The 25,494-nt window shown below is 39.3% G+C and overlaps 1 protein-coding gene across 6 annotated transcripts in view; it reads right to left on the bottom strand.

Annotated features, from left to right (window-relative positions):
- The window catches only part of ANKRD44 (ankyrin repeat domain 44), a 327,787-nt gene that overhangs the window by 40,633 nt on the left and 261,660 nt on the right, over positions 1 to 25,494 (bottom strand). For all 6 annotated transcript variants that reach the window (XM_072741290.1, XM_026002615.2, XM_026002617.2 and 3 more), the window contains exons 17-19: positions 13,527 to 13,598; positions 4,253 to 4,454; positions 134 to 221 (exon numbers count right to left, since the gene is read on the bottom strand). In XM_072741290.1, the coding sequence (XP_072597391.1) occupies positions 134 to 221; positions 4,253 to 4,454; positions 13,527 to 13,598 (362 nt within the window). The remainder of the gene's footprint in view (positions 1 to 133; positions 222 to 4,252; positions 4,455 to 13,526; positions 13,599 to 25,494) is intronic.

The raw sequence follows: 25,494 nt of genomic DNA, 5'->3' as shown, positions 1-25,494 counted from the left end.
ATGAATTTCACTCAAATATATACTCCAAACTAGAATTCAGCAGTCAGCCCTCCTAGCTATTGAGCAAAATTAACTGATTTACCTGTTGTGATTGAAATGCCAACAACCCCAGGCCAGGTTTAAGAACACTTACTGTCCTTTGGCATCTTTCACGTCAATCGCTTCTGGGTTGTCTGCAATTTCTAGTAATAGCCGTAAACACAGTGTGTGACCATTAATTACTGAAAAAGAAAAGAATGGACATCCTTTTAACAGACCAGCACCACACGTATCCCTCCAAAGCGAAATTTATTTGGATTTCAAATCAGTGGTTTTCAATTGCTGCTGACAGATATCCCCAGGTTTCCAGTTCCTGCTTGCTGCTGGGCACATCATACCCTAGTGTTTCCATTACTAATCAATTCATCTTCCCCTTTCTTCCCATCATGGCACTTTGGTCCTCATCTAGCTTTTTCCTGGTTCCTATACTGGGAGTTGGTTCCTTAAAAATGATGTCCTTTCTTACCTTCTTGTATGGGACTGATAACCTCTCCGAAATGTTCAGCTGTTCTTTGTGTTCCTCTAAGAGAGTCACCCAATTCTATATAACCCTGAGTCCAGCCTGCCTCCTACCCTTTTTATAAAGAAGGAAGAAGGGCAAGGAGGGGAAACAGGGGGGCAGAATAGGATGGGAGGAGATGTGGAAGGGAGATGCTAATTGGTCCTGCCTTTGTTTCTCCCAGTCATTTTACATTTGGAGGTAGACATTAGAGCAATGGTTCTGATTGATTAGCGGTGACTTAAAGCAAAACCTCACACCAGAAAGGTGTAGGTGAGCCCTCAGCTGATTGCTCCTAGACTGACAGCTCCCAGGAAACTCACAGATGTATGGCCTGCGGCTACAGGACAACTCTGCCAGGAGTCCTCAAACCACAGCCCAGCTTCTCCACCCTGCAGGGTCTCCTGCAGCTGCTACCTTCGCAAACTCTTGGGCCTCTGTGTTGCCTTGCCCCTTCTGGCCCTAGTGGGGGCTGCTCATGGGCAGGAAAGCCGGCCCTACTGTTGGCCTTGACCAGCTGGGGCGAAACACAAGGTCGTGGCCCGGTGCACACCAGGCAAGAGGCTTCTTTGGGAAGCAAGCCTCCCCGGCTGATCATCTGCTGGGCTAAGGTATTCTCCTCCAGCTTGCTGAATGGAATCCATAGCCTTACAAAAAAAACATAGCTTTCTGCTGAGGGAGCAGAATGTGAACAAATACGTTTAAAATTCCAAATGTGACCTTCTCCTTTCTGAACAATGAGGACACCATAAACCACATTGCTTTCCCCTCCTTATGGCTGTGGAGAGAGAAGGGAATAGATGCAGCTATGTTCGGTTGATAAAGGTTCTTCTAAAAGCTGTGTTTTACAGTTCTTTTTATTGCACGCCAGTCGTGAGAGAAGGCTAATTTAACGACATATTTTTCAGGGACAATGCATATTGGAATGAGCTCACATTCATCAACACAACTCAGATTAACTACAGGAATAATGCCCATGTTTTGTAGACCATTGCACTCAGCTCATTCAGCAATGTTCCATTTATGTATCTCAGGAGGAAATTTTGTAGACTGCAATACAGGCAATATACTGCTGTTGCTGTTGTTTTTATTTTTTTGTTGTTTTAAAAATTACATTAATCTATTGCCACTGGTAAAATATGCAAGAATTTAATGTACGCTTAAAAGGAAATGATTAGCAGAGGACTGACAGCTAAATACTACAGACAATGGGGTTGTGAAAGAGCAGGTCTGGTGTATTTTCATTCATTCTTCTTTCTATGTCAATTAGAATATTGACAACATTCTTTAAATACTCATAATCATAATAGTTCTAAAGATGTTTGACTTTTGGCTACACAGAAAAAGAATAAAACCATCTAAGTACGCTGGAGAACAAACCCATTTCTACAGTGGTGCTTTGTTTTTTTGTTTTTGGCAGGTGTGGGGTGGTGTGCAGCGGCTCATGGCCTTCAGGTAATCGTAATTCCCCTCTATTATAAAAGTGTAGCAAAACTAGAATTCTCATTGGCTTCCCATACACATTTTCCTCAGTTGCCTTCTAGCAGAAAGATGCTAACATCTCCTTACACCGTTCCCGGCCAACTCTAGCTTTGTCTCAGACTAGCTCAGCCTCTCCCTGGCTGTGAGTGACAGACAGCTATTTTTCATGTTGCTCAAAGGCCACAACTGTCATCGCAACTATCTGTGCCAAAACCTCTAATATCCAACCTGGCTCCTGCCCCCTCACAGTACTCCCAGGATTTGAAAAAAAAAACCCCAAAACTGGCCTCTCGAATTGGAAAAGATTGTGGAAGCACAAGCTGAAGCTTCTGCACAGCAGACATTTTGTGGAGAATAGAGTCAAATGACAGCCTGCAGCTCTTTAATGAATGACCCGAGGGAAATCCAAAAGGAGAGAGTCATCTTGACCACCAGGGGGCTCCGTTGGACCACAACCTTGATCACAGTGGCACATGAGTGACAATGATTATCCTTCATTGTGTACCTGTTTACAAGGACAATTGTCCACAATCTAAATAGGCCTTTTGTAATTGTCAGGACATACTGTACATGGTACGTAATACAGCATGCTTACCACACTAATAGACAGCTAATCAAAAAAATAAAAATAAAAATAAAATAAAAGACAGCTAATCTTTAAACTAAATTTGAACTTTATAATAATACCAAGAATGCCCAGAACACCGAACTTTACAATGATACTTGATAATAATATGAAGAATACCATAAACACTAAGCGTGGTAGGAAATGAGAATTTATGATTCAACCACACTGAACATTACTGACCTCATGGCTAAAGTTTTTCTCCAGGAAAATCATTTCCAGATAATTAGGCAACACCATGTTTTTTTCAATCTTTATATTGCCTTGGAAATATAATATAAGTGGTTTGGAAATTCAAGGATATACGTGGAAATAGTTTCACAAGATCTGACATTTTTCCAAGTAACAAGAATCAGAAAGTCTTTTTGGAAAACTGTCTTTACACCTTCGATTCCTCAATCCACCCATTATTTCATGGTCTGAATGAGATAGTTATTCCTCTACTATCCTGATCAAAGGCTGATATCATTGAAATCCTGACTCCAAAGAAATTTATGCCTTAGCTGAGCCAGAGAGTCTTCCACATTTCCTCTATATCTGTGTATGCATCCAGGAATGTCTTGAGAGGATTCTATTTTACGTATATTGAGAAAAGTCCCAGAGAAGGCAAATAACTTACTTTTTGATATAAACATATACTTTTTAAGAGTCTTTATTTTTACACCTGATGGCTCAGGAATCAAAGCAAAAGCTAAGCATCCCTTAGACTGGGAGTATGATGTGCTAATTAGATTGCTGTCTAATGACACTTTTGATAAAATAGCTGTGAAAAATCATTAATTTTATGCTTTAAAATGCTGTGTGATTTTGTCTCTGTTACGCATCTGAAGATCATATTACACCTTGCCTCCTCTTTAGCAAGTTTTGTGACAGCTAATGGGCAAAGTTCTGAACTCTCTCCTGAGTTAAGAAGGCAAGATACAATGCAGAGAATATTTGGGGCAGAATTTAAATCATACTTTGTATGATACTAACATGCTGGATACATGTCATTATACATTTGTCCAAATTCATTAGAATGGACAGCACCAAGAATGGACCCTAACGTAAACTATGGACTTTTGATGATTATCAATGGGTCAATGGAGGTTTATCAATCGTAATAAATGTAACACTCTGATGAGGGATACTGATAAAGGGAAAGGCTATGGATGTGTGTGTGTGTGTGTGTGTGTGTGTGAGAGAGAGAGAGAGAGAGAGAGAGAGAGAGAGAGAGGAAGTACACAGAAAAATCTCTGTACTTTCCTCTCAATTTTGCTGTGAACCTAAAACTGCTCTAAAAGAAGGCCAGAAAAAAAAAAAGAGAAGAAGAAGAAGAAAAAGAAGAAGAAGAAGAAAGAAGAAGAAAGAAGAAGAAAGAAGAAAGAAGAAGAAAGAAGAAGAAAGAAGAAAGAAGAAGAAAGAAGAAGAAAGAAGAAGAAGAAGGCCAGAGCCTTTGTGGCCATAGAACACTAATCATCTTCAAGTGGATCGTAGGCCAAAGGCACTTTGGAAGAGTGGAGGCATATCTGATATAGAAAGAAAATTGATACTTTAAAAGTTGGGATGAAAGAAAATGCTGCCATCCTTTTACTTAGACTTGTAACCAGACTCTTGAAAAGACCCACCTGAGGCATGAAGTGGGGTTCTTTTGGTTACATTGTCTTTCACAAAGATGGATGCGCCCTGGTTGATAAGTGCTTCCACACATTCTGTGTGTCCCTTAAAGGCAGCCAGGTCCAGAGCCGTGCGGCCTTTCTCATCCCTGATGTCCAGGTCCACCAGCGACTGCAGGAGGACTTCCACGGCTTGATGGTGCCCATTGTAGGCCTGAAAGAAGAAACCAATGAGTCAAATGCTCGCTTACCTCAAATCCCACAACAGCCCACATGAGGGCTGAGCCTCCAAGATCAATCTAATAATCTAATACAGACCAACAGTGGATGAATTAATAGAATCTTCTATCTTAGGGATGCCTGGGTGGCTCAGCAGTTGAGCATCTGACTTCAGCTCAGTGGGTGATCCTGGGGTCTCGGGATTGAGTCCATTTTCAGACTCCCTGCGAGGAGCCTATTTCTCCCTCTTCTCCCTATTTCTCTCTCTCTGTGTCTCTCATGAATAAATAAATAAAATCTTTATGAAATAAAAAGGAATCTTCTATCTATCAGTCCAGTCCTGAATATACTGACACAATCAGAATATTTGGGGGGAGACTTTTCTGTTAAACACAGAAGGAAAAAAAATCACTAAAAACAAAGTGAACTTGGTAATTCATCAGAAGCCTACAGACCTGTTACAGTCCAATATTTTAATTTCTAAGCATGGGACCCTGGGCAAGTTTCTTAATTTCATTTGGAGTTTGTTTTCTCATCTATATATAACGAGAACAGTAAAAGCCGCCTCCCAGGAAAGATAAAAAGAGATAAATTCACACAGGCTTTCTATAATATCTTGCACACAATTGATGCTTCCTCCTTTCTCCTTTACTTCTCCCATTGATTATCATGAAAACATAGACACAATTATGGAAATATATTCCATGTACCAGCACCAAGTTCAGGCCTCGCGTGAGGCCCTATGCTATGTTAGGTTAAGAGGCTTCATGCTACTAAAGCACAACATTGAAAGCCTGAGAGATCTTTTTCTTTAAGTCTGTAAGGTTAAAAAAAAAATGTATATGCACACACAAGGTAAAGGACATTGGAAATAAAAGGGAGGAGGGATAAGGATAGGAGGGGGGACTTCATGGGGGAGGAGGAGGGAGTTAAGGAGATACAGGAAAAACCTGCCCCAGAGCACTCAGCAGCCAGGGTCCCCTCCTTGTCAGCTGCATTTTTTATTTTCCCACCACACTGATTCCTCAAGGCACAACATATTTGGAAGAAAGCGTAGCACAGACAAAAGATCAATCTCCAATACATAAAACGCTCTTACAAACCACTTTAAAACTTAGGAAAATGTACAAAAGGCATGAAAAGTCAGCTCACAGAAAAAGAAACATGAAAGGCCAATGAACATATGGAGAAAATATGTAAATTTTTAAGGTACTATTTCTCAACTACCAGATTGACAACGATTAAGTTTGGTCATGTCTCATATTAGTTAAGACATGGTGAGAAAAGCACATGAGTGGCTCAGTCGGTTAAGCAGCTGCCTTTGGCTCAGGTCATGATCCCAGGGTCCTGGGATCGAGCCCCCTCCCCGGGCAATCTGCTCTGTGGGGAATCTGCTTCTGCCTCCCCTGCTCATTCTCTCTCTCTCTCTCTCTGTCTCAAAAAAAAAAAAAAAAAAAAAAAAAAAAAAAAAGACATGGTGAAAAAAAGCAATCTATGCCCTGTTGCTGTATGACATGCAAACATGTGACATTTGTGGAGAATGGCTTGACAAAATCTATCAAAAACTTTTTGAAAAATTAAGCTTCAGACAGTATGTATAACATGACCTCATTTATATAAAAAGGAAATATATTCAGATATATACCTATCTATATCTGTGTATATTTCTATATCCAAAACTTTAGAAAAATACAAAAGAAACTTAAAAGGGAAAAAAAAAGAAACTTAAAAGGGTAGAGGTAGCTACCACTAGAAATGGAATATAAAATAATGAGTATATGGACTTACTTCATCTTACCTTTTTACCTTTTTAAAAATCATTTCAATTTTTTCCCTAAGTATATGTTAATGATACCAAAAACTACACATAAAAAGACCCATAGAATTTAAGAGTACTGATAGGAATTGCTTTAATACTCTCTCTTTACATTATTTTTGTGAATGATTATGGTTATGATGTATTAAACATATATTACATATAATATGCAGTATAATAATTCACATGCTGATGAATCTCAAATTTATATCCCGTTGCTAACTTCTCTTTTTCACTTTTAGACTTGTAGATTAAACTGCCTATTGATATTTCCACTTGAAAATATGCATTTCAAGCTTAACACATTCCAAAACAAATTATTTTTAATAAAGATTTTATTTATTTATTTGAGAGAGAGAGAGAGAAGGCACAAGCAGGAGGGAAGAGGCAAAGGGAGAAGCAGACTCCCCCACTGAGCAGGGAGCCTGATGTGGGGCTCCATCCCAGGACCCCGGGATCACGACCTGACACAAAGGCAGACACCTAACTGACTGAGCCACCCAGGGGTCTCCCAAACCAAATTCTGAATTTCCTTCCCCAGACTTGCTCCATCTGCAGCCTCCTCCATCAGAGTAAGTGGCAATGCTATACTTCGAGTCACTCAGACCCAAAACTTCAGAGTCACCTTTATCTCTCCTCTCAAGGCCAGGGCTGGAGCTGTGTGCAAGGGCTCTGGGACACTAGGGAAATGGGTGCTGAAAGGTAGTGCCTCTCTCCCCCTCCCAGCTGTGCCATGCCCTGGGACAGGGATGTGTCTGCTGAGGGGAAAGGATCCCTTTTGCTAACCACACAGGCGTCATAGGTTCTCTGGCAGGAAAACACCTAACCTCACATCCCTGTTCTAATTCAGACAGAAGTGCAGTGTGGCTAGTAGCAGCCCTCAATGCACCATCATTTCTACTCTTTCTTTAAAATATATCCAGAATCTACACAGTTCTCACCATAGCGCCATCCTCTTGCCAAGATATGGCAAGAGCTTTCCTTTCCATCCTTGCCCCGCTGCAATCTGTTACTGACACAGCCTCCAGATGAAACCTCTTAAAACCCAAGTTGGACATATCAGTCTTTGATGAAAACTAGTCAATGGCTTCTTCCTTCTTTGATAATTAAAATCCAAGGCTCTTAGGATGAGGTACCCTTCTACTCTGATCAATATACCTCTTCACTCACTCTGTTCAACCACACTAACTGCCACCTTCCCCCCTGTCCCCCACCCCATGGTTAAATACATGCATTTCCTCCTCTGGGCTATTGCATCTGTACTTACTTTCTTTTTAAAAGTTTATTTTTTTTTAGTAATTGCTATACCCAAGGTGAGGCTCAAACTCACGACTCCAAGACCAAGAGTCACTTCTCCCTCTGACTGAGCCAGCCAGGAGCCCCTACATCTGTATTTTCTATTTCTTCTGAAAAGCTCTTCCCCCTGAGGGCCACGTGGCTCTCCTGGTACTTCTGCTTCAAATATCCTTATCTGGAGGCTTTCCAGAGCCAAAATGCAGCCCTCCACACTCCACCTCAGCATACTACCAGACTCTCTCCACCGCACTTACCCTGCTTCATTTTATCTGTATAGCACTTATTACCACTTGATATCTATTACTTATCTGTTGTCTTGTTTATTATCTGTGGTTGAAGGCATTTCAAGTGTATTGTTCACTGCTGTAATCCTAAATCATGCCTGGTGCATAATTGACACTCAATGACTATTTGATGAATAAATGGATTAACATAATGGCTGTTATAATCATTTATTACTATTAGCAGTGGAAATATATTTTTTAAATAGCAGCTATTTACCTATGCAAACAATCTTTTTATTGATGAAAAAACAAAACAAGCAACAATTAATTTGTCACCAAGATCACTTAGCTATTGAGGGGCCAAATTAGAATTTGAAACCCAGAATCTGCAATGTCTTATACTTTTTTTCCAGTGATTCCACTTAATTGACTTTTAAACAAGATACTTTTGTCTCTACAGGTAATGGCATGAAAGAGTTGAATAACAAATGTTGAATTAAAAACCTATACACCCCCCTCTCTAGAAGGCTTAACACAGAGATACAGTGACTTGATCAGAATTATGAGGCAAGAAGGTACACACTCAGGCTAACTTCTAGACTATTGTTCTTTTACTATACAAACTGCCTTTCTTGAGACAGGAAAATAAATTCCTACATGTCCACCTCTCTGACCTGTACTTGCTGTGTGAACCATATTTGCATAAGATTGTAAGCCTTCAGTCTGACCAGGATTTTGAAGCAATAACTAAATTTATTGAGCCCTTGCTGTGTGTCAGGCAGTACTAGACATGTAGCACCTCATTTAATGGCCATGACAACCCATCATTTGGATGCTACTGTTATCCCTGTTTTACTGAGCGGGACACAGAAAGGCAGAGACATTACCCAGCCTTTCCATGGTCATTCAGCATTAGATGGTGGAGGTGACATTCAAAGACCAATTGGACCCTTGAGCCTGAACAGTGGGCTTTTCATGAGCTCCTACGGAAAGGGTGCAAAAAGACCAAAAGGAACATGATTCTTTACCTCTTGATTATAGGAAATGTCAAACTTGTACAAAGAGAAGAGGAGAGTGTAATGAATTCCTATATACCTACCACCCAGTTTCAGCTATTATCAACTGGCCATAGGTAATTTTAAGCCAACTTGGGAGGACCTATCCTCCTGTAAAAAGTTGTGGTACTAGGAGTGTCTACATCAGGGTATAAATCAGCCTATCCTACTTTATTGTGGGCTTATCTGTGACTTATTTGAAAATTGACTTTTCATAAAACTTCTCATTTTAAAGTATAATGGTAGCTACTGCTTCAGCTTATGTGTAAATCCTGACTTCCCACCAAAGGGAAATGAATTCTTTATAGATAATAGCAGGGCCTAGATGTCATTTGCAAATGTTGGTTTCTTCAGTGCCAGTTACTATTATCACAAAGATAATAAACATTTTAATTTCCATCAATATGCTTTAGCCTAGGAAAATAGAATTGGCAACTTGTAAATGGCATGTGTATCTACAAAATATGATGGCTAACATATTTAGATTTAATAAAGAGAAGACACAGGAGAAAGAGAAATGTACATAGGAAGCAAGCCAATGTGAAGGAATCAGCTCTGTTCAGAAGAGCAGAGTCACATTAAGGCACTTAAGTTAGGTGCTAAACTTATCCCCATAATTTCTCCTTTAATCCTCACCACAAACAATTAATCCATCAACCTATGTTAAATTTGGAGGCCTAATATTAAAAAAAAAAAGATGGAGTGACACTGCTGGCAATTAGGAAAGCTTCTGAATTCCAACCCATGCTTTCTTCTCTATCAGGCACTTTAAATTCTCTTAAAGACAGAATGGTTGAAAGGCCAGATTTACCCACAGAACTCCTTTCATTTCTTTCCCTAGTCTAGCTTGAATTTTAGCATGCAAAAGCATTACCCCACAGAATTGAAGACACAAAACTATGTACACTCAACTTTAAGGGCAATTTAAGGGTAACAGTAAGGGTAACTTTGATTAGACAAGAACTTTCACTTATTTCCACACTTTAGAGCTTAACTCTAGAAACAAATGACCATGTGATATGGAATTCTATTTTAGGGTTAAATGCATGATTCTGCCTTTGAGCAGGTATATGGTTCTTGGAGTATACAAAAAAGTATACAATAAAGCTTTAAACTCTTTGAAGGAGGCACAGGTAGTCGGGAAAGGAGACTTTTCTCATGTCAGCAGTACCTGAGGAAAATTGCCCTATTACTCTATTTCCTTCCCAAAACAGGTATTTAGTAGTTTCACCAATGATTTCTGAAATAAGTTACCTCCTAAATGAGGAGGTAATCACACAAAAGAACAAATATGCTTGTTCAAAAAGCACGAAGTAGTTTGGCTTTCAATAGACAACCCAGTTAAAACCTTCACTAGAGGTAGCAATCATACATTTTAAATTTGATTTTTGAAAAATCTTTATTAAAAAAAAAAGAAAAATATTAAAAATATTTCATTAGGTAATTTAAGTATGTCTTAAACACAATTAATTCCTTTGGACTTTTTAGATAGGGACTTAGGGCAATCAGGAGAAAAAATTTGGGATCGCAATAGAATCCACAAAACAATGGGTCCATCTGGAAATCTTGACAGCTGGAGCCTTTCATTTGCATAGGCTTGTTCCTTGATTTAATTTTTTCAAGTGGATGAAATGTTTATGAAATTCACTGGGTTGATAACCCTAGAGACTTGAATCATTCAGCCAGGAAATAGTAACTCAAGGCAGGTCAGGTTTTTTTGTGGCAGTCAAGGTTTGGGGGCATCTGGGTCTATTTCACTGCTAGAATGCATTCATAGAAGAAATAATGTGCCTTGGGTTTTTATCAGGTTAATTGCCACCAAGGCCCCTGGAGAGAAGGATGGGCATATTTATAGGGTTCTTGAAGCAAATAATAATTTTTTAAAAGGTGTTATCATTTAGAGGGCAAGAATAACATAGTTTTAGAATTAATCCACTACTATCACCCTGGTCAAAGTTATCGTCATCACCATCGTCATCACTTCCTGGTTGTCTTGCTTCTCTTATTGTTCCCTTACAATGCAAACTCCACACAGAAGCTAAAGTGATCCTTTTCAAATAAGCCACATCATATCATCTGTCTCTTCAAATTCCTCCTAATGGTTTTCTGATTTGCTCAGAGTAAAAGTTGAAGTTCTTACAATGGAGTACAAGGCCCTGCCCTGACTCCCTGCGTCGTCCACATGTCAGACCTTGCCCCCTACCATTCTCCCTTCCCTACTCTGCTATTCGGGGACCATGATGAGCACGCCCTTACCCCAGGAACTCTGCACTTCTTCCCAGCACACTCTTCTGTCAGCTATCAACATGGCCAGCTCTTAAGGTCTTTGTTCAAACATAAGATTCTAGGCTATGTAAAGTAGAGACTCATCTGGCACCTCAGTGTTGTCTTGCTGAACCCATTTGGAGCATGTGCAGCATTTCTTGCCATTTGTCATGTTATATTTTTACTTGCCTATTTCTCTCCTAGACTAGAAACTCCACAAGGACAGAAGCTGTTCTGTCCACAAGGACAGAAGTTTTGTTCACTGCCACCTCTCCTGCTGCCGGAACATGTGCTTAGCACACACCCAGTTAGCATAGGTCAGATGAAAGAACGATACGTTAGCAGTAGTGAGGATGAAGCTGATTGCACATATGTGCCAGCCATGGTTCTAACCACTCCACGTGCATGAACTCATGTCAACCCCACAATGGCCCTGTGATAGAGGTACTGCTATTCTCATATTATGGGTGAGGAAACTGAGACACAAGAGGTTAGGTATTTGGCTAAGATCAGACAAAGAAAAAAAAAAGCCAATTAAATAAATTTATAAGTTAGGAAGGGCTTGGGGGTCTTTAACTCGCTCTTTTTAATTTACAAGTGGGAAAATCATGACTAGATGAGTTGTTAATGGGAGGACTGGTGACTGGGACCTCCTTTCTGGGTGTACTTCCTATGTGCCTGCAGAACTGCCAATGCCCAGTTCTCTCCAATAATGACATGCTACCCTGTCTTTACATGACCACAAACTCATAGATCTTAGCAGAGCAACTGGCACACAGTAAGCACTCAACAATAATTTGGGGTGAAAAAAAGAATGAAAGATGACAGAACTTGGGGAAGCAAAGGAAGTCTCTTCTCAGGTTACTAGCAGATGTGGCAATGCAACCAACCCCTCTTACAAAGGGCATGAGAATTCTAGCTGAGATAACCCCAAATAGTCCTCCCTAGGGGCAGCTAATGCTGTTTGCGAACGCACAGCCTTGGTGCAGTAGATGGTTGGGCAGAGATTCTAGGGAGCAACCTTTAGAGCAACCTGTAATAAGAGCCAAGAGGCATGAAGTTTTATGCATGCAAATTCCCACTATTCATCTACCTTTCCCACTCTAAATCCATCTCCAGAACAGAGACTGATGAACATTTAAGCCTAATTTCACTAGACTCAAAATGTGTGTGTGTCAGTGGGTGTGTAGTGATGTGTTGGCGGCTGTGGCAGATTGTGGTGAGAAGGATCAGCAGATGTGCTGGCAAGTATGGGGGGAGACTAGCAATGAAGCAGGGGCTGCATGCACTGTGATCAGTTAATCCCAGTCCTTATGAGATGGTTCATACCCTCACCTTGTGTGCCATCAACAAAACATTCCCCTCTGTTCTACAAAATCCCCATCCCATTTTTTCATCAAAATGACACTGAGGAAGTGCTATACTAAGTGAACGTCCTAACAGTTACACTTAGAGACCCAGCCCCTTTAACTCTTTTTAGTATTATTTTTAGTATCAGCTACCAGGTACATCCTAACACCAACACCATGGCTGTGGACTGAGGCCTCACATTGCAGCAGCACCTTCTACACGTGAGCTGCTATTGCTGGGTATGGCTGCTTGTCCAAGAGGCTCCTGGGAAGAGCTGTTGATCACCAGCTGCCAGAGCCAAGTGGCATGAGGCATGAGGTAGAGTGGTGGGTGAATTTTCTGGCTTGGTCACCCCCTTGGAGAGTTTGGGGATCCTCACCCTGTGCTGTTGCATTTCCCTTCAATGGGGGTATGGAGAGGAAGCTTCAGTGGTGACAGAATAAGTCTTCCTCCCTGCTCCGAGATCTCAGCCAGTACAAGAATCAGAGCCTCATACCTTCTCCGAGATCCTGATTTCAAGTGCGCGGAGAAAAAGCAGAGTTGCAATTATGCATGTGCTCATCTTTCTCTCACAAGTTTGTGTTTAAATATCTAACAAATTTTTAATTGTGGTATTTGATTTACTTTTTGGTAGGCTCTATACTCCTGTATTGTTGGCTATAATCAAATATTTAAAACCAAAATGTTTTCTTCAAATTTCTTCAATTTATAAAAATTTAACTACTGGATGGTAATAATTTTAAAGATTGTTAAAAAGTATAATAATCATTTATTAAGTACACTATGGTAAAGGCATTAAGAAAATTATCTCTTCCTTTGCCCCCATTTTACAGGTGGGGAAACTGAGGCCTCGCTGAGGTAAGTATGTGTCTGAGGTCACCAGTGGGGAAGTTAGGATTGGAATTTGAGTCAGTCTTTCTGTAACTTGTGCCTTTATCCATGTCCTGTTATCATTATTAGTATTATTGTGCTACTATGCTTTCATTTTAAGAGCAGCCCAATTCCAGGAACACTTAGGTTCTTTTTGTAATCGGGGAAGCCACCCACAGCACCTCACTTACAGCTAAGTGGAGCGGACTCTTGGTAGCACCGGAGTCAGAGTCTTCAAAACCATTGTTGGTTCTTTCTAAAAGCTGTGAAGACAAAAAGGAAAAAATAGTACATGAGTAAAATTTGCAGAGGGAATCCTCCTTTATGAAAACTGATGTTGACATAAACGCAAAAGAGGCTTCAGAAATGTAAAAAATAATGCAACTTGGCAATATAAGAAACCTGGTACGGCATATCTGAAACAAATAAGAACTTGGACTTAGCCTGTCTGAAACCAGATACTCTAGCTGAATATTTCAACTTCTATATCATCTCAGCATTTGCTGATGAAAAAAAGGCTTTCATACTTGAAAGATGCTCAGCTTCACCAATCCAGGAAAATAATTCATGTTTAATCCACTTTTCACCCAGTAATAATGAAAAATTATAATACCCAATATTTATTCCATTATCAAATGTGCATTTACTTGAGATAGTGTTGAAAAAGACATACAAGGCTCCTTTTCTCATGGAGCTGACATTCTAGGGAGGGAAATCATAGACAAACAAATAAATATAGAAATAAGAAAATATCTGCTAATGACATATGCTATAATGAAAATAAAATAGGGTGATGTGACATGAGATGACTAGGAAGTTACCTAACAGCTGATGATCAGGGAAGTCTTCCCCAAGGAAGGAAAATTAAAGTAAGACCTAAATAAGAAGAATTAAACCAAGTAAAAGTGCGGCAAGAGAGTATCCTGGAGGAGGAGGTCATGAAGAAGGGAGTGCAAATGCATCAAGGGGCTACGAATATGGTGACTTGAAGGAACAGAAAGGATAGTGTGACCAGGATATGATGTTGTGGATAATCTGTGCACACCTGTGACCCTAGGAATCAATTCATAATAAATAATTAGACAAGTGTATGATGATGCATGTACAAAGATAATTCTTCAATGAATATTTGATGAATGATTACCAATATGCCTAGACATTGAAGGTTCAATAATAAATAATATATTAAAATATCAATTTTCTTGGGAAGAGGGTAGGCAATAAAAGAAAGAAATTAAGCAGTTAGTTAGAAAATGGTATGTGCTATGGAGAAAAGTAAAACCAAGAAGGAGGGTTCAGAGGACCAGAGAGGAAGTCAGTTTGCAACTTAAATAGGGTGATCAGGGAAGGTCTTACTGGCTGAGAAAGATCTTGAAGGTAATGAGAGAGCCTTATAGACATCTGGGGGGAAGAGCATTCCAAGCAGAAGGGCCAGCATCCGCCAAGTCCCTCTGGAATAGGTGTCCTTAAGGACATCCAGGATGCTGGAACAGAGTGAGCAAGGACAAGAATGACAGGAAAGGAAATCAAAGAGATGGTGGTAGTGGGGGTAGGAGTGTCATCAAGAGGCTTTTGGGTTATTATAAGATTTTTGACTTTTCATCCTGAAATGGAATTTCACTGGAGTGTTTTAAGCATAGAATGACATGTTCCAACTTTTAGACTCTAGGGAGGGCACAGAGAGAACCTGGGGCAATAGTTCTAGAGAGAAACAACAGTGGCTTAAACCAGCAGAGAGTAGTGGGGATGAAGAGAGGTAGTTGGACTGTAGATATTTTTGGAGGTAGAATCAACAGGATTTCTGATGGATTGATTGAACATGAATCTAAGAGAAAGAGAGAAGAAGGATGACTCCTAGGATTTTGTCCTATACAAACGGAAGGGTGGCAGTTCGATGAACTGAGATGGAAAAGACCAAAGGTGAAATATACCTAGTGGGAAAGAATGAAAGTTGGTTTTGGAAATGTTAAGTTTGAGATGTTTTTGAAGTGTCCAAAAGTGCCTGTTAATCAAGCAGCTGTTGGGTACAGGTATTTAAAGCCACAAGACTGGATAAGATGAACAAGAGAGTAAAGTAAACAGAGATGAGAGATGAGCAGAAAGTTGGAGAGATGAGGGGGAGCCAGCAGGAAGACAGACTGAGAAGATGAACTAGAAGGAACACCAGGAAGTGTGAGGTCTGGAAACCAAGTGAAGAAAATGTTCCAATGAGATAATGAGTAACCATGTCATAGTCCTGATAGGTCAAGTAAAATGAACCCTGAGAATTGATCACTGGGTTTGGCAACACGAGGCAATTAGTGACTCTGTGAAGAGCAGTTTATCAGAACATTGTTTATATGAAAAAAATAGAAAAATAAATAGCAACAGAGATGAGTTAAATAAACTGAAGTGAGACAAGGATTTCTGGGGAAAAAGTGGAGTAGGACGTTTTGAAGCTCACCTCATCCTACAAATACAGCTAGATAACACCAACATCAGCATAAATAACCCAGAAAACAATCCAAAGATTGGCAGCACAGACTCTCCACAGCTATGCATAGAGAGGAGGGCACATCAAAGTGGGTACAAAAGGTAGAAATGTAGTTGGGAGCTAAATGGACCCGCAGGACTGTAGGAGGGAGGGAGGAACAATGGGGGCACAGAGGAGGGAGAGAAACAGACCATTACACCACGCACCCCAGGCACAGGAACCCACACAGGGAAGACAAATCCCTGTAACATTTGGCTTTGAAAATCAGAGGGGCCTAATTTTGTGAGTTCTTAGAATCAGTGGGGCTTAACACCTGGAACGTGAAAAATCAGTGAGCTCAGCTCTGGGAGAGCCAGGAGGGTGAGAAGAAACTGAGTTCTGCCTTTAAAGAGATAGCACACAAACAGCCTAGTAGAGATAAGGCATAGAAGCAGCAGTTTGAAAAACACCTGGGGTAGGGCAGCCCAGGTGGCTCAGTGGTTTAGCGCCGCCTTCGGCCCAGGGCCTGATCCTGGAGTCCTGGGATAGAGTCCCACGGTGGGGTCCCTGCATGGAGCCTGCTTCTCCCTCTGCCTGTGTCTCTGCCCCTCTCTCTCTCTCTCTGTCTCTCATGAATAAATAAATAAAATTAAAAAAAAAAGAAAAGAAAAATGCCTGGGGTATAGGCGAAGATTTACTAATCTCAGAGTGTGTGCCAGAGGGGCAGGGATTTTTAGGAGACTTCTCCAAGAATCAGAGTTGGCAGATACCATTTCCCACCCCTGCCCCCAGCCTAGACACACTGTCCAACACTGTGCCAACATTTTCCACCTAACTTGTTAACAGTGGCCCTGCCCTGGTGTTCTTCTACAGACCTGTCCCCCTTCAATATGTCCTTGGCTGGAGCCCATTCAAAGAGGTGCCACAGGCCTGGCAGTGTGCAAGTAGCCCTGACAGGAGCCAGCAATGCTCCAAAGTGACTCCTTCCCTGGGGAAAGGGGAGGATAACTACACACACCAGTCTGACTGTGGCCCCAGCAGTGAGCTGGAAGCAGACATCAGGTCTGACTGCAGGCCCCTCTCATCAAAAACAACAACAACAACAACAACAACAACAACAACAACAACAACAAAAACTTCTCAGGAGACCACACAGGGAAAATGCACTCAAGTTTGGTGCTACTGTATCTCTGGCAAATGCCTAGTCTAACTCAACTTAAGTCGAAGGCAGCCCCAGTTGGCCCACTAGTAACACAGAGACCAAACCCTGCCCAAAACAGGCAACAAGAGCTATCAGTGATGACTGGACTGAAGGCAAAAGCAGCCCAACCACAACAGTGGGGTGCACACAACACACATAGGAGATACCCCAAGATGCTAGGTTCTGGTAAACAGGGGACTTTGCCCCGCAGGGTACCATTGAACCACTTCTTCATAAGGCCACTATTTTCAAGAACAGGAGATGTAGTGGACTTTCCTAACATATATAAACACACACAGAAAGTTAGACAAAAATGAGGAGACAGGAGAATATGTCCCAAATTAAAGAGTAGGACAGAAAAACATCAAGAAAGCTAAAATAAATGGAGATAAGTAATATACTTGATAGAGAATTTAAATTAATGGTCATAAAGATATTTACTAGACGAGAAAAGAGTGGAGGATCTCAGTGAGACCCTCAACAAAGAGTTAGAAAACATAAGAACCAACCAGAGATGAACTCAAGAACTGAAATTTAAAATTTACTAGATGAAATAAATAGTAGACTAGAGGATGCAGAAGAATGGTCAGTGATCTGGAGGACAGAGTAATAGAAAGCAATGAAACTGAACAGTAGAGAGAAAAAATAATAATAATAAATGAAAACAGACTTAGGGAACTCAGTGACACCATCAAGTGTGATAGCATTTACATTATAGGAATCCCAGAAAGAGAAGAGATAGGAAAGAAGGCAGAAAATTTATTTGAAGAAATAATATCTGAAAACTTCCTGAATCTATAGAAGGAAACAGAAATCCAGATCTAAGAGCCACAAAGATCCCCAACAAAAATCTACTCAATGAGGTCTACAGCAAGACATGTAGTGATTAAAATGGTAAAAAGTAGTGATAAAGAGAATTTTAAAAGCTATAAGAGAAAAGAAAACAGTTACATAAAAGGTAAGCCCCATTAAGCTATCAGTGGACTTTCCAGGAGACACTTTGCAGACCAGAAGGGAATGGCATGATATATATTCAAAGTGCTGAAAGAAAAAAACCCTGCAACCAAGAACACTCTATCCAGCAAGGCTATCATTCAGAATAGGAGAGATAAAGAGTTTCCTAGACAAACAAAAGTTAAAGGAATTCATCACCCCTAAACCAGATCTAAAACAAATGTTAAAAGGGACTTTTTTTTTTTGAGAGAGAGAGAGAGTGCGCACATTGTGCACAAACAGTGAGGAGAGGCAAAGGGAGAGGGAGAGAGAGAATCCCAAGCAGACTTCACACTCAGTACTGAGCTCAGCTCAGGGCTCAATCACACAACCCTGAGATCACGACCTGAGCCTAACTCAAGAGTCAGACGCTTAACCAACTAAGCCACCCAGGCACCCCTAAAGGGGACTTCAAATTGGAAAGGAAAGACCATAAGTAGAAGAAAACTACAAAGCACAAAAGCATTAAATTAGCTATATCTATATAAATCAGTCAAGGGATTCACAAAATAAAAGGATGTAAGTAAGGTATGATACCATACACCTAAAACATAGGGGTGGGAAGAGAAGTAAAGAATGGGTTCAAACTTAAGCAATCATCAATTAAATATACACTGCTATATGAAGAAGATGTTATATATAAACCTATTGGTAACTACAAATTAAAAGCCAGTAATATATATGCAAGAAAATAAAGAGAAAGGAATCCAAGTATATCACTAAAGAAATCCAGCAAACCATGAAAGAAAAAAAAGCAAAAAAGGAAAGGAGCAGAGAAGAACTACAAAAACAACCATAAAACAAATAACAAAATGGCAATAAGTACCTACCTACCAATAACTACTTTGAGGGGCACCTGGGTGGCTCAGTCAGTTAAGTATCTGCCTTTGGCTCAGGTCATGATCCCAGAGTCCTGGCACTGAGTCCCACACTAGGCTTCCCACTCAGTGGGCAGTCTGCTTCTCCCTCTCCTGCTACCCTTCCCTCTACCCATGCTCTCTCTTCTAAATAAATAACTCTCTTTTAAATAAATGAATAAATGAATAAATGAATAAATGAATAAATAAATAAATAAAATCTTAAAAAAATACTTTGAATGCAAATGGACTAACTGTTCCTATCAAAAGACATGGGGTGACAGAATGGATAAAAAAGCAAGATCCATCTATACGCTGTCTAAAAGACTCATTTCAGATTTAAAGACACATGCAGATTGAAAGTATACATATAGAAAGGCATTTATTATGCAAATTTAAGTGAAAAGAAAACCAGGGTAGTAATATTTACATCAGACAAAATAGACTTTAAAACAAAGACTGTAAAAAAATAAAAATAAAAATAAAAAAATAAAATAAAACAAAGACTGTAACAAAAGACAAAGAAAGAAACTATATAATCATAAAGGGAATAATCCAACAGGAAAACAGAACAACTATAAATATTTTGTGCACCCAATATGGGAGCACCCATATACATAAAGTAGCAAATAACAAACATAAAGGAAGTAATTGACAATGATATAATAATAGTGGGTGACATTACTACTCTACTCACATTAATGCATAGATTATCTGACAGAAAATCATCAAGGAAACAGTGGCTCTGAAGGATACATTGGACTAGATAGATCTAACAGATATATTCAGAACATTCCATCCCAAAACAGAAGAATACACATTCTTTTCAAGTACATTCTCCAGAACAGAACAGATATTAGGCCACAAAACTAGTCTCATCAAATTCAGAAACACTGAAGTCATACCATGCATCTTTTCTGACCACAGAAATCAACCACAAGAAAAAAATTCTGGAAAGACACAAATACATGAATTTTAAATAACATGCCACTAAACAGTGAATGGGTCAACCAAGAAATCAAAGAGGAAATAAAAAAATACATAGAGGTAAATGAAAATGAAAATACAATGGCCCAAAATCTTTGGGATGCAGCAAAAACTGTCCTAAGAGAGAAGCTTATAGCAATACAGGCCTACCCCCAAGAAGTGAGAAAAATCTCAAATAAACAACCAAATCTTAAACCTAAAGGAGCTAGGAAAAAGAAGAATAAACCAAACCACAAATCGGTAGACAGAAGGAATATATTAGAGTAGAAATAAATGAAATGGAAACTGAAAAACACAGTAAAACAGATCAATGAAACAAGGAGCTGGTTCTTTGAAAAGATCAACAAAATGGATAAACCTTTAGCCAGACTTATAGAAGAAGAAGGAGGAGGAGGAGGAAGAAGAAGAAGAAAGAGAAAGAAAAAAGACTCAAACAAAATCAGGAATGAAAGAGAAGCAATAACTATACTACAGATACAAAGAACTATAAGAGCATATTATAGAGAATAAAAAATTACATGCCAACAAACTAGACAACCTAAAAGAAATGATACATTCCTAGAAACATATAACCTCCTAAAATCAAACCGGGATAAAATAGAAAATTTGAACAAACCAATTAGCAGCAATGAAAATGAACCAGTAATCAAAAAACTCCCAACAAACACAAGTCCAGGACCAGACAGCTTCACAGGAAAATTCTATTAACATTTAAAGAAGAGTTAATACCTATTCTTCTCAAATTATTATAAAAAATAGAAGAGAAAGGAGAGCTTCCAAATTCACTCTATGGGACCAGCATTACCCTGATATTAAAACCAGATAAAGACACTCCAAAAAAAGAGACCTATAGGTCAATATCTTTGATGAACATGATGCAAAAATCCTCAACAAAACATTGCAAAACAAGTCCAATAATACATTAAAAAAATCATTCACCACAATCAAGTGGGATTTATTCCTGGAATGCAAGTGTGATTCAATATTCTGCAATCAATCAACAGTATACATCACATCAACAAGAGAAAGGATAAATCAATGTAATCATTTCAATAAATGCAAAAAGAAAGCATTTGACAAAGTACAACATCCATTCATGATAAAAATCCTCAACAAAGCAGGTTTAGAGGGAACATACCTCAAGATAATAAAGGCCACATGTGAAAAACCCATGGCTAACATCATACTCAATGGTGGAAAAGCTGAGAGCTTTTCTTTTAAGCTCAGGAACAAAACAAGGATGTCCACTCTCATACACATATATCTCATATATATATAGAGCGTTGTCAAAGAATGGTGTTGCAAAAACTGGACAGGTACATGCAAAAGAGTGAAACTGGACCACTTTCTTACACCATGCACTAAAATAAACTCAAAATGGATTAAGGACCTAAATGTGAGACCTGAAACCATAAAAATCCTAGAAGACAGCATGGACAGTAATCGCTCTGACATCAGCCACAGCAACATTTTTCTAGATATGTCTCCTGAGGCAAGAGAAACAAAAACAAAAATAAACTATTGGGACAGTATTAAAACAAACAGCTTCTGTAAGCAAAGGAAACAATAAAATAAAAAGACAACATAATGAATGGGGGAAAATATTTGCAAATGACATACCTGATAAAAAGTTAGTATCCAAAATATGTAAAGAATTTACACAACTCACCACCAAAAAAACAAATAGTCCAATTAAAAAATAGGCAGAAGGCATGAACAGACATATCTCCAAAGAAGACATCCAGATGGCCAACACATAAAATGATGCTCAACATTACCCACCATCAGTGAAATGCAAATCAAAACCACAATGAGATATCACTTCACATCTGTCAGAATGGCTAAAATTGAAAACACAAGAAAAAACAAATGTTGACAAGGACATGGAGAAAGACGATCCCTTGTATACTCTTGGTGGGAATGCAAATTGAGGTAGCCACTGTGGAAGACAGTATGGGGGCTTCTCAAAAAATTAAAAACAGAATTATAATATAATCCAGTAATTCCACTACTGGATATTTACCCAAAGAATATGAAAACACTAATTTGAAAGGTATATGCACTCCTATGTTCATGGAAGCATTATTTATTAAGCCAAGATATGGAAGCAGCCCAAGTGTCCATCGATAGATGAATGGATAAAGAAAATGTGGTGTATATACATGCACACACAATGGAATATTATTCAGCCATAAAAAGAATGAAATCTTGGCATTTGCAACAACATGGATGGACCTAGAGACTACAATGCTAAGTGAAATAAGTTAGAGAAAGACAAATACCATATGATACCCACTTGTGGAATTTAAGAAACAAAACAAAGGAAGAAAGAAAAAAAGAGACAAACCAAAAAACAGACTCTTAAATACAGAAAAAAAAAAACAAAAAACCTGATGGCTAGAGGGGAGGTGAGGGGATGGGTGAAATAGGTGAGGAGGATTTAGAGTACACTTATCTTGAACACTGAGTAATGTATAGAATTGTTGAGTCACTGTATTGTACATCTGAAATTAATGTAACACTGTATGTTAACTACACTGGAATTAAATTCTTAAAAGTCAATCAGAGAAAGACAATTATCATATGGTTTCACTCTTATATGGAATAGATGAAACAGAGCAGAAGATCATAGGGGAAGGGAGGGAAAACTGAATGGGAAGAAATCAGAGAGGGAGACAAACCATGAGAGACTGTTAACTCTAGGAAACAAACAGAGGGTTGCTGGAGGGTAGGGGTGAGGTAACTGGGTGACGGGCATTAAGGAGGGCATGTAATGTGATGAGCACTGGGTGTTACATGCAACTGATGATTAACTGAACTCTACCTCTGAAACTAATGATGTACTTACTGTATGTTGGCTAACTGAATTTAAATTTTAAAAAGTTTAAATAAAGTATCTCAGTAAATAAATAAATAAGAGTGGTGTAATCACCCATTGAGATAAATTATCCCTCTTCATGTTGCCTTTAAGTCTTTGTATAGTGATGTCCCCAAAAGGAACAAAAATCCAATACCCAAAGCAGTGGTGTGTGGTGAACACGGCGGTACTCAACATCCACTCCCGCCTCCTCACTGGTGGGTTTGGGCTGCAAAGTCTAGATGGTTATAAACTAGGTTTCCTAGACTCCCTTGAACCAGGGTTCCAGATGTAATTTAAGTCTGTCTATTGGATGCACTAACCTGAGATACTGAAGACAGAAAGACCTGAGGACATCTCTGATTTCTGGTGATGAGCACAGTTATGAAGACTCTCAGCTACCTGCATATGGGCTCCTGGCTTACTGAGGGTGGAGTAGCCAGACAAGGGGATACAGGGCACCCACTATTTGGCAGTACGGATCAAGCAGGTGCAGTGAGGCTCTAGGCCCAATGGTAGTGGCATTGACAAGTGTGTCCCTGTATGTCAGCCAGGGCGATGGGTCCGTGGAATATCCGTTCTGGTGGCTACTTTCTGATTCCCTGTCATCCTGGCTAGTCGAGTTCATAGTTCAGGCTTATTTCTGGAGGGTCACCCTAGAGTCTCCTCTTCTAAGCAGCCCAACAGTCTTGGAAACAGTTATTTTTAAAAATCAAATCTTTTTCTCCTTAAAACAGCTAGCATTGTTTCTGTTTCCTTCAAATGAAACCTGACTGATTCAAAGAGTAATGGACTTTATTTATCATAGCAGTTTTCTTAACGCAGGAGGCAAAAGGGGAAATATACTACTCAATGCACCAGAAAGCAAAACTTCCTAAAATCTACTTTATCCATGTTTCTTCCTGAAACTCCCAACTTGTTAAGTGGAAAAGGTCATTTTAAAGACATGTGTGGAATAGAACCATTTCCATGTTTTAAAAATCTGTATTAAGGAAATGATAGATGCAGAAAAAAAAAAAGGCCTAGAAATAGCTACCTTAAAATGCTTAGTACAATAACCTAGGAATAGGATTATGGATGATTTTTATTTCTCTTTCCTGATTTTTTTTGCAGTAATTATATATTGTTTTTGCAATCAGAAAAACACTAAAGCTATTTCTACTTGGGGACAAAGCTATTAACTTTCCTTTTCATTCAGCAGAATGATGTCCACGGATCCCCCCTCCTCCCCCAGATAGGTCCAGAACTCCTTTCTAGTCAATGCATGTACAACAAAATGTTCCGACTCACTGGTAGATCAAATAGCAGTGTAAAATTATCATCTAAGGGCACATGATTTTAACTTTGGAAAGAATACAATGCAAATAATTATATCAAAAGTATAAGGCATTTATTTATGTATGTTTTTATTAGTATGAGAATAGAATTTGGAACTTAAACAATCTAGGATAACTTAGACTAATGACACTAAATTTAATTTTAACTTCAAAGCAAATAACTTTAAAACCAATCTGCAGTGCATAGTTGAAATACAAGTAGCCCTAACTGATTGAAAAGGCTAGAAAGCAGCTGTTTTTTGCTTTGTTTTGCAACATTATCACCTGCAAGACTTCCTGGAATTGATAGTGTGTACTGATGCCAAATCCTGTCCTAGAATGAACTTTTAATCAAAGGAACACGAAATCATTTCCACCATTACCACAAACATGATGAACAGAGACAAGAAGGCAAAATACTGTTTATAGCCACAAATTAGTCATGTTCCCAGAAGATTTATTATGAAATGAGATTTTTCCACACACATACTTTGATTGTTCTAACAGCATATGATATTTTACTTCTATCATTTACCAAATACTTTCAGAGAGTTATCTCTGCAGGACTCCAGTTTAGGCACCAGGATTCAACTGTGCAGCAAACAGATATTGCTGCTGACCTGAGTGAGCAGGGAGGCTAATGGGGAACCCACAGAAATTAACGGGTAATGAAAACAATGGGTGCTAGGATGCAAGATGCTGTAGAAGCATAAAGAGATACCTGACGTGACCTGGAGGGTCAGAGAAGACTCCTCTGTCAAGAAAGGTCTAGCCTGAGATCTGGATGGTAAGAGTCAGCCAGGCACAGAGAGAGAGGACTTTCTAGGCAGAAGGAAGAGCATGTGAGAGCAGTGACTACAATAAATTTGAAAATTTTTTGGTTCAATAAAGCTAGAGTAGTATGGAGGGGTGAGGAAAGGATGAGGAGCAGAATGAGAGGCTGAGAATAGATGTGGTATAGAGTGATTATATCATTACTGTCCAGTCCAGGACATTTTTTTAGAGTGATGACTGTACCAGGACAATAGCTGTAAATCAGGACATTAAATTAGGATGATCATTTAGAGTCATTAAAGTGCTTTAAGCAGAGAAGAGGCATGATCATGATAAGATTCTTGGGTATCATAACAATCTCTCTGGTCACAGTGTGGAAAATGAACTGCCTGTGGTGTTGGGGTGGGGATTCCAACCAGAAGCAGGGAGAGCATTAGGATATCTCAACTCTGGAATTTCCAACTTATGAATTATTAAGCTGGTGAGACCTGATGGTGGCCCAAACTGCAGAAGAGGCGGTGGAAATGGAAGGAAGTGGGTTTCACATTCACTCCTTTATGCATTCATTCCATAATTATTTTTTCAGCACTGTGCTAGGCACCGAAATTCTCAGTTTCAAAATGGTCCCTACACTCATAGTTTAGAAAGTATAGTGGACACCATTCATTGAACATTGGAGGAAGGGGAAAGAGTAGAATCAAGGGTGACCCCTAACTAGTTTT

Source organism: Vulpes vulpes, chromosome 16, assembly GCF_048418805.1.
Source record: "Vulpes vulpes isolate BD-2025 chromosome 16, VulVul3, whole genome shotgun sequence".
NCBI classification, from domain to species: Eukaryota; Metazoa; Chordata; class Mammalia; order Carnivora; family Canidae; genus Vulpes; species Vulpes vulpes.
Note: the sequence above shows the minus strand (reverse complement) of the source record. Positions and strands in the feature narration are given on the sequence as shown.